The sequence below is a fragment of the Ambystoma mexicanum genome, chromosome 5p (genome assembly GCF_040938575.1).
Source record: "Ambystoma mexicanum isolate Mex_15411 chromosome 5p, UKY_AmexF1_1, whole genome shotgun sequence".
Classification (NCBI taxonomy): Eukaryota; Metazoa; Chordata; class Amphibia; order Caudata; family Ambystomatidae; genus Ambystoma; species Ambystoma mexicanum.
The window spans coordinates 380,573-390,569 of record NC_090930.1 but is presented as its reverse complement, the minus strand read 5'-3'; the positions used below and the strand labels follow the sequence as shown (position 1 = coordinate 390,569).

The window sequence follows — 9,997 nt, the reverse complement described above, 5'->3', positions numbered from 1 at the left end:
TGTGGGGAATGTGCAGGTTACAGCTGTGGGGAATGTGTGGGTCACAGCTGTGGGGAATGTACAGGTTACAGCTGTGGGGAATGTGTGGGTTACAGCTGTGGGGAATGTGCGGTTTACAGCTGTGGGCAATGTGCAGGTTACAGATGTGGGGAATGTGCGGGTAACAGCAGTGGGGAATGTGCGGTTTACAGCTGTGGGAAATGTGCAGGTTATAGATGTGGGGAATGTGCGGGTAACAGCAGTGGGGAATGTGCAGTTTACAGCTGTGGGGAATGTGTGGTTTACAGCTGTGGGCAATGTATAGGATACAGATGTGGGGAATATGCGGGTAACAGCAGTGGGGAATGTGCGGTTTACAGCTGTGGGGAATGTGTGGGTTACAGCTGTGGGGGATGTGTGGGTTACAGCTGTGGGGGATGCATGGGTTACAGCTGTGGGAAATGTGCGGGTTACAGCTGTAGGGAATGTGCAGGTTACAGCTGCGTGAATATGCAGGTTACCGCTATGGGGAATGGGTAGGTTACAGCTGTGGGGAATATGCAGGTTACAGCTGTGACGAATGTGTGGGTCACAGCTGTGGGGAATGTACAGGTTACAGCTGTGGGGAATGTACAGGTTACAGCTGTGGGGAATGTGTGGGTTACAGCTGTGGGGAATGTGGGGGTTACAGCACTACGGGATGTTTGGGTTACAGCAGTGGGGAATGTGCGGGTTACAGCTGTGGGGAATGTGTGGGTTACAGCAGTGGGGGATGTTTGGGTTACAGCAGTGGGGAATGTGCGGGTTACAGCAGTGGGGAATGTGCGGGTTACAGCTGTGGGGCATGTGCAGTTAACAGCTGTGGGGAATGTGCGGGTTACAGCTGTGGGCAATGTGCAGGTTACAGATGTGGGGAATGTGCGCGTAACAGCAGTGGGGAATGTGCACGTAACAGCAGTGGGGAATGTGTGGTGTACTGCTGTGGGGAATGTTCAGGTTTACAGATGTGGGCAATGTACAGGTTACAGATGTGGGGAATATGCGGGTAACAGCAGTGGGGAATGTGCGGTTTACAGCTGTGGGGAATATGTGGGTTACAGCTGTGCGGAATGTGCAGGTTACAGCAGTGGGGAATGTGCGGTTTACAGCTGTGGGGAATATGTGGGTAACAGCTGTGGAGAATGTGCGGTTTACAGCTGTGGGGAATCTGTGGGTTACAGCAGTGGGGGATGTTTGGGTTACAGCAGTGTGGAATGTGTGGGTTACAGCTGTGGGGAATGTGGGGGTAACAGCTGTGTAGAAAGTGCGGGTTACAGCTGTGGGGAATGTGCAGGTAACAGCAGTGGGGAATGTGCGGTTTACAGCTGTGGGGAATGTGCAGTTTACAGCTGTGGGGAATGTGTGGTTTACAGCTGTGCGCAATGTGCAGGTTATAGATCTGGGGAATGTGCGGGTAACAGCAGTGGGGAATGTGCAGTTTACAGCTGTGGGGAATGTGCAGATTACAGATGTGGGGAATGTGCGGGTAACAGCAGTGGGGAATGTGCAGTTTACAGCTGTGGGGAATGTGTGGTTTACAGCTGTGGGCAATGTACAGGTTACAGTTGTGGGGAATGTGCCGGTAACAGCAGTGGGGAATGTGCGGTTTACAGCTGTGGGGAATGTGCGGTTTACAGCTGTGGGGAATGTGCGGCTAACAGCAGTGGGGAAGGTGCAGGTTACAGATGTGGGAAATGTGGGGGTAACAGCTGTGGAGAATGTGCGGTTTACAGCTGTGGGGAATGTGTGGGTTACAGCAGTGGGGGATGTTTGGGTTACAGCAGTGTGGAATGTGCGGGTTACAGGTGTGGGGAATGTGCGGGTAACAGCTGTGGAGAATGTGCGGATTACAGCTGTGGGGAATGTGCAGGTTACAGATGTGGGGAATGTGCGGGTAACAGCAGTGGGGAATGTGCGGTTTACAGCTGTGGGGAATGTGCAGGTTACAGATGCGGGGAATGTGTGGGTAACAGATGTGGGGAATGTGCGGGTTACAGCTGTGGGCAATGTGCAGGTTACAGATGTGGGGAATGTGCGGGTAACAGCAGTGGGGAATGTGCGGTTTACAGCTGTGGGGAATGTGCATGTTACAGATGTGGGGAATGTGCGGGTAACAGCAGTGGGGAATGTGTGGGTTACAGATGTGGGGAATGTGCGGGTAACAGCTGTGGAGAATGTGTAGGTAACAGCTGTGGAGAATGTGCGGTTTACAGCTGTGGGGAATGTGTGGGTTACAGCAGTGGGGGATGTTTGGGTTACAGCAGTGTGGAATGTGCGGGTTACAGCTGTGGGGAATGTGCGGGTAACAGCTGTGGAGAAAGTGCAGGTTACAGCTGTGGGGAATGTGCAGGTTACAGATGTGGTAATGTGCGGGTTACAGATGTGGGGAAAGTGCGGTTTACAGCTGTGGGGAATGTGCAGGTTGCAGATGCGGGGAATGTGCGGGTAACAGATGGGGGGAATGTGCGGGTAACAGCAGTGGGGAATGTGCGGGTAACAGCAGTGGGGAATGTGCGGGTTACAGATGCGGGGAATGTTCGGGTAACAGCAGTGGGGAATGTGCGGGTAACAGCAGTGGGGAATGTGCAGGTTACAGATGCGGGGAATGTGCGGGTAACAGCAGTGGGGAATGTGCAGATTACAGATGTGGGGAATGTGCGGGTAACAGCAGTGGGGAATGTGCAGTTTACAGCTGTGGGGAATGTGTGGTTTACAGCTGTGGGCAATGTACAGGTTACAGTTGTGGGGAATGTGCCGGTAACAGCAGTGGGGAATGTGCGGTTTACAGCTGTGGGGAATGTGCGGTTTACAGCTGTGGGGAATGTGCGGCTAACAGCAGTGGGGAAGGTGCAGGTTACAGATGTGGGAAATGTGGGGGTAACAGCTGTGGAGAATGTGCGGTTTACAGCTGTGGGGAATGTGTGGGTTACAGCAGTGGGGGATGTTTGGGTTACAGCAGTGTGGAATGTGCGGGTTACAGCTGTGGGGAATGTGCGGGTAACAGCTGTGGAGAATGTGCGGATTACAGCTGTGGGGAATGTGCAGGTTACAGATGTGGGGAATGTGCGGGTAACAGCAGTGGGGAATGTGCGGTTTACAGCTGTGGGGAATGTGCAGGTTACAGATGCGGGGAATGTGTGGGTAACAGATGTGGGGAATGTGCGGGTTACAGCTGTGGGCAATGTGCAGGTTACAGATGTGGGGAATGTGCGGGTAACAGCAGTGGGGAATGTGCGGTTTACAGCTGTGGGGAATGTGCATGTTACAGATGTGGGGAATGTGCGGGTAACAGCAGTGGGGAATGTGTGGGTTACAGATGTGGGGAATGTGCGGGTAACAGCTGTGGAGAATGTGCAGGTAACAGCTGTGGAGAATGTGCGGTTTACAGCTGTGGGGAATGTGTGGGTTACAGCAGTGTGGAATGTGCGGGTTACAGCTGTGGGGAATGTGCGGGTAACAGCTGTGGAGAAAGTGCAGGTTACAGCTGTGGGGAATGTGCAGGTTACAGATGTGGTAATGTGCGGGTTACAGATGTGGGGAAAGTGCGGTTTACAGCTGTGGGGAATGTGCAGGTTGCAGATGCGGGGAATGTGCGGGTAACAGATGGGGGAATGTGCGGGTAACAGCAGTGGGGAATGTGCGGGTAACAGCAGTGGGGAATGTGCAGGTTACAGATGCGGGGAATGTTCGGGTAACAGCAGTGGGGAATGTGCGGGTAACAGCAGTGGGGAATGTGCAGGTTACAGATGCGGGGAATGTGCGGGTAACAGCAGTGGGGAATGTGCAGGTTACAGATGCGGGGAATGTGCGGGTAACAGCAGTGGGGAATGTGCGGGTAACAGCAGTGGGGAATGTGCGGGTTACAGCTGTGGGCAATGCGCCTTATTTAAAAGTCACATGACATTACTTTAATGTTCAGCAGACAGCTTAGAAATAATACTGTGCGCACATGTTTGATGGTTCTGCTTGTTAAGGACAGCTCCAGGAGATACCAGGAGGATGTGTTTTGGGCGGGGCGGGGTAGGTTTCTGGGAGCAGCAGATGGTCCTTTGTAGTGTCTTGGTTATCGCGTAGATATACAGTACACAATATAGAACGGTCGGTTTTTTGTGTGCATTTATATCTTTTGTTTTAAATAAGTATTCGGTGGCATCAGCCTCCTTTCGGGAAGCCAGTATTGTCAAAGGTGAAAAAGCCCTTTTTTGTCGGGTCTATTCTCGCGCCATTGGGTGCTGGTGAACCCTCTGCTCATGGCCTGCTGGGCAGTGTGGCTGGCTCTGGGCATGCGCAGTTCATTCAGTGATGGATGCCATGTCCATAGTTACAGCCCAGCACTGATCTCTTGGCGCAGACTAGCCGGTCCCTGCAGCTCTGCTCAGGTGAGTGATGGGCTGTGCTGCTGTGTGCTGTGGGGATGCTGGGTTTAGCATTGGGAGACGGTGTGTGAACACAAGGCGTCATCCCCTGATCACTCGTCCACATCGCCGCCCCCCACCCTACAGCACAAGCCACGTGGTCTTACATATCAGTGCCAGTTATAGGTAGTGCGCTGAGCTGTTATAGGGCATTCTGCGAATTAGGGGCGTGCTAGGGAAGGGGTCCTTATTAAATGAACTCCTTTAGGGTTTAGAGTATATTGACGGAAAACTTGTTTAAATACTGCCTTGAGGTATGTCTCGTGCATAGTTGTGTTTTGAGACAGTAAACATCACAGAACACGAACACTAAAGCCCGGATCACAGCATACATGAACAGCTGCCAAGTTTCCCAGCTCCATGCGGAATCTTTGAGCCAGTCCTGTTTTTTTGTTCACCCTCCATGCTGGGACTTGTAGGCTCGCCCTTGCAAAGGGGAAAAATAAAACAACAAGTTCCAGCATGCAATTGTGAAGGAAAAACCAGGACTGGATCGAGGTGTCACACACGGAACTGGGAAATTTGGCAGGGAGGTGCATGTTCTGTGTCTTTTGAAAGATGTTCACCGAATCCTTGTATTGTCTTTGCTTTCTGCTACTTGCAGTGCAGGATTTATAACTGGGAAATAAAACAACAAGCCCAGCAAAAAAGCAAAAACAAAAAAAAAGATGAATGCGCATTTTTCAAATGACACGGGGCGTGTTGGCATGTATGATGAACAGCATGTATGATGAACAGGGGATCCTGAGCTTAGGTGACACGGGGCGTGTTGGCATGTATGATGAACAGGGGATCCTGAGCTTAAGTGACACAGGGTGTGTTGGCATGTAAGATGAACAGGGGATCCTGAGCTTAGTTGACCCGTGGCGTGTTGGCATCCTGAGCTTAAGTGACATGGGCAGTGTTGGCATGCATGATGAACAGGGGCTCCTGAGCTTAAGTGACACGGGGTGTGTTGGCATGTATGATGAACAGGGGATCCTGAGCTTAAGTGCCACAGAGCATGTTGGCATGTGTGATGAACAGGGGATCCTAAGCTTAAGTGACACCATGCGTGTTGGCATGTATGATGAACAGGGGATCCTGAGCTTAAGTGACACGTGGCGTGTTGGGATGTATGATGAACAATGGATTCTGAGCTTAAGTGACACGGGGCATGTTGGCATGTATGATGAACAGGGGATCCTGAGCTTAAGTGACACGGGCATGTTGGCATGTACGATGAACAAGGGATCCTGAGCTTAAGTGACACAGGCATGTTGGCATGTATGATGAACAGGGGATCCTGAGCTTAAGTGACACGGGCATGTTGGCATGTATGATGAACAGGAGCCCTGAGCTTAAGTGACATGGGGCGTGTTGGCATGTATGATGAACAGGGGATCCTGAGCTTAAGTGGCACGGGGCATGTTGGCATGTATGATGAACAGGGGATCCTGAGCTTAAGTGACACAGACATGTTGGCATGTATGATGAACAGGGGATCCTGAGCTTAAATGACATGGGGCATGTTGGCATGTATGATGAACAGGGGATCCTGAGCTTAGGTGACACGGGGCGTGTTGGCATGTATGATGAACAGGGGATTCTGTGCTTAAGTGACACGGGGCGTGTTGGCATGTATGATGAACAGGGGATCCTGAGTTTAAGTGACACGGGGCATGTTGGCATGTATGATGAACAGGAGCCCTGAGCTTAAGTGACATGGGGCGTGTTGGCATGTATGATGAACAGGGGATCCTGAGCTTAAGTGGCACGGGGCATGTTGGCATGTATGATGAACAGGGGATCCTGAGCTTAAGTGACACAGACATGTTGGCATGTATGATGAACAGGGGATCCTGAGCTTAAATGACATGGGGCATGTTGGCATGTATGATCAACAGGGGATCCTGAGCTTAGGTGACACGGGGCGTGTTGGCATGTATGATGAACAGGGGATTCTGTGCTTAAGTGACACGGGGCGTGTTGGCATGTATGATGAACAGGGGATCCTGAGTTTAAGTGACACAGACATGTTGGCATGTATGATGAACAGGAGCCCTGAGCTTAAATGACATGGGCATGTTGGCATGCATGATGAACAGGGGCTCCTGAGATTAAATGACACGGGGCGTGTTGGCATGTATGATGAACAGGGGATCCTGAGCTTAGGTGACACGGGGAATGTTGACATGTATGATGAACAGGGGATCCTGAGCTTAGGTGACACGGGGCATGTTGGCATGTATGATGAACAGGGGATCCTGAGCTTAGGTGACACAGGGCGTGTTGGCATGTATGATGAACAGGGGATCCTGAGCTTAGGTGACACGGGGCGTGTTGGCATGTATGATGAACAGGGGATCCTGAGCTTAGGTGACACGGGGCGTGTTGGCATGTATGATGAACAGGGGATCCTGAGCTTAGGTGACACGGGGCATGTTGGCATGTATGATGAACAGGGGATCCTGATCTTAGGTGGCACGGGGCGTGTTGGCATGTATGATGAACAGGGGATCCTGAGCTTAAGTGGCACGGGGCGTGTTGGCATGTATGATGAACAGGGGATCCTGAGCTTAAGTGACACGGGGCGTGTTGGCAGGTATGATGAACAGGGGATCCTGAGCTTAGGTGACTCGGGCGTGTTGGCATGTATGATGAACAGGGGATCCTGAGCTTAGGTGACACGGGGCGTGTTGGCATGTATGATGAACAGGGGATCCTGAGCTTAAGTGACACGGGGCATGTTGGCATGTATGATGAACAGGTGATCCTGAGCTTAAGTGACACGGGGCATGTTGGCATGTATGATGAACAGGGGATCCTGAGCTTAAGTGACACGGGGCATGTTGGCATGTATGATGAACAGGGGATCCTGAGCTTAGGTGGCACGGGGAGTGTTGGCATGTATGATGAACAGGAGATCCTGAGCTTAATTGACACAGGCATGTTGGCATGTATGATGAACAGGAGCCCTGAGCTTAAGTGACATGGGGCGTGTTGGCATGTATGATGAACAGGGGATCCTGAGCTTAAGGGGCACGGGGCATGTTGGCATGTATGATGAACAGGGGATCCTGAGCTTAAGTGACACAGACATGTTGGCATGTATGATGAACAGGGGATCCTGAGCTTAAATGACATGGGGCATGTTGGCATGTATGATGAACAGGGGATCCTGAGCTTAGGTGACACGGGGCGTGTTGGCATGTATGATGAACAGGGGATTCTGTGCTTAAGTGACACGGGGCGTGTTGGCATGTATGATGAACAGGGGATCCTGAGTTTAAGTGACACAGACATGTTGGCATGTATGATGAACAGAAGCCCTGAGCTTAAATGACATGGGCATGTTGGCATGCATGATGAACAGGGGCTCCTGAGATTAAATGACACGGGGCGTGTTGGCATGTATGATGAACAGGGGATCCTGAGCTTAGGTGACACGGGGAATGTTGGCATGTATGATGAACAGGGGATCCTGAGCTTAGGTGACACGGGGCGTGTTGGCATGTATGATGAACAGGGGATCCTGAGCTTAGGTGACACGGGGCGTGTTGGCATGTATGATGAACAGGGGATCCTGAGCTTAGGTGACACGGGGCGTGTTGGCATGTATGATGAACAGGGGATCCTGAGCTTAGGTGACACGGGGCGTGTTGGCATGTATGATGAACAGGGGATCCTGAGCTTAGGTGACACGGGGCGTGTTGGCATGTATGATGAACAGGGGATCCTGAGCTTAGGTGGCACGGGGCATGTTGGCATGTATGATGAACAGGGGATCCTGATCTTAAGTTGCACGGGGCGTGTTGGCATGTATGATGAACAGGGGATCCTGAGCTTAAGTGACACGGGGCGTGTTGGCATGTATGATGAACAGGGGATCCTGAGCTTAGGTGACACGGGGCGTGTTGGCATGTATGATGAACAGGGGATCCTGAGCTTAAGTGACACGGGGCATGTTGGCATGTATGATGAACAGGGGATCCTGAGCTTAAGTGACACGGGGCATGTTGGCATGTATGATGAACAGGTGATCCTGAGCTTAAGTGACACGGGGCATGTTGGCATGTATGATGAACAGGGGATCCTGAGTTTAGGTGGCACGGGGCGTGTTGGCATGTATGATGAACAGGGGATCCTGAGCTTAGGTGGCACGGGGCGTGTTGGCATGTATGATGAACAGGGGATCCTGAGCTTAATTGACACAGGCATGTTGGCATGTATGATGAACAGGAGCCCTGAGCTTAAATGACACGGGCATGTTGGCATGTATGATGAACAGGAGCCCTGAGCTTAAATGACATGGGCATGTTGGCATGTATGATGAACAGGGGATTCTGAGCTTAAGTGACACGGGGCATGTTGGCATGTATGATGAACAGGGGATCCTGAGCTTAGGTGACACGGGGCATGTTGGCATGTATGATGAACAGGAGCCCTGAGCTTAGGTGACACGGGGCATGTTGGCATGTATGATGAACAGGGGATCCTGAGCTTAGGTGACACGGGGCGTGTTGGCATGTATGATGAACAGGGGATCCTGAGCTTAAGTGACACGGGGCATGTTGGCATGTATGATGAACAGGGGATCCTGAGCTTAAGTGACACGGGGCATGTTGGCATGTATGATGAACAGGGGATTCTGTGCTTCAGTGACACGGGGCGTGTTGGCATGTATGATGAACAGGAGCCCTGAGCTTAAATGACATGGGCATGTTGGCATGCATGAAGAACAGGGGCTCCTGAGCTTAAGTGACACGGGGCGTGTTGGCATGCATGATGAACAGGGGATCCTGAGCTTAGGTGACATGGGGCATGTTGGCATGTATGATGAACAGGGGATCCTGAGCTTAAGTGACACGGGGCATGTTGGCATGTATGATGAACAGGGGATCCTGAGCTTAAGTGACACGGGGCATGTTGGCATGTATGATGAACAGGGGATCCTGAGCTTAAGTGACACGGGGCATGTTGGCATGTATGATGAACAGGGGATTCTGAGCTTAAGTGACATGAGGGAAAGTTGGCATGTATGATGAACAGGGGATCCAGAGCTTAGTTGACACAGGGCGTGTTGGCATGTATGATGAACAGGGGATCCTGAGCTTAGGTGACACAGGGCGTGTTGGCATGTATGATGAACAGGGGATCCTGAGCTTAGGTGACACGGGGCGTGTTGGCATGTATGATGAACAGGGGATCCTGAGTTTAAGTGACACAGACATGTTGGCATGTATGATGAACAGGGGATCCTAAGCTTAATTGACACAGGCATGTTGGCATGTATGATGAACAGGGGATTCTGAGCTTAAGTGACACAGGGCATGTTGGCATGTATGATGAACAGGGGATCCTGAGCTTAGGTGACACGGGGCGTGTTGGCATGTATGATGAACAGGGGATCCTGAGTTTAGGTGACACGGGGCGTGTTGGCATGTATGATGAACAGGGGATCCTGAGCTTAGGTGACACGGGGCATGTTGGCTTGTATGATGAACAGGGGATCCTGAGCTTAAGTGACACGGGGCATGTTGGCATGTATGATGAACAGGGGATCCTGAGCTTAGGTGACACGG

At 51.6% G+C, this 9,997-nt stretch overlaps 2 protein-coding genes across 2 annotated transcripts in view; both read left to right on the top strand.

The window, feature by feature from the left end:
* Positions 1–537: 537 nt before the first annotated feature.
* Positions 538–3,618, top strand: LOC138481599 (ice nucleation protein InaA-like). Its single transcript, XM_069613798.1, has one exon. The coding sequence runs from the start codon at positions 538–540 to the stop codon at positions 3,616–3,618; it is 3,081 nt and encodes a 1,026-aa protein (XP_069469899.1).
* Positions 3,619–4,320: 702 nt separating this feature from the next.
* LOC138480659 (zinc finger protein 135-like) overlaps positions 4,321–9,997 on the top strand; it is a 201,817-nt gene continuing 196,140 nt past the window's right edge. The window contains exon 1 of the mRNA XM_069612327.1: positions 4,321–4,397. The gene's annotated coding sequence lies outside the window, so the exon portion shown is untranslated. The remainder of the gene's footprint in view (positions 4,398–9,997) is intronic.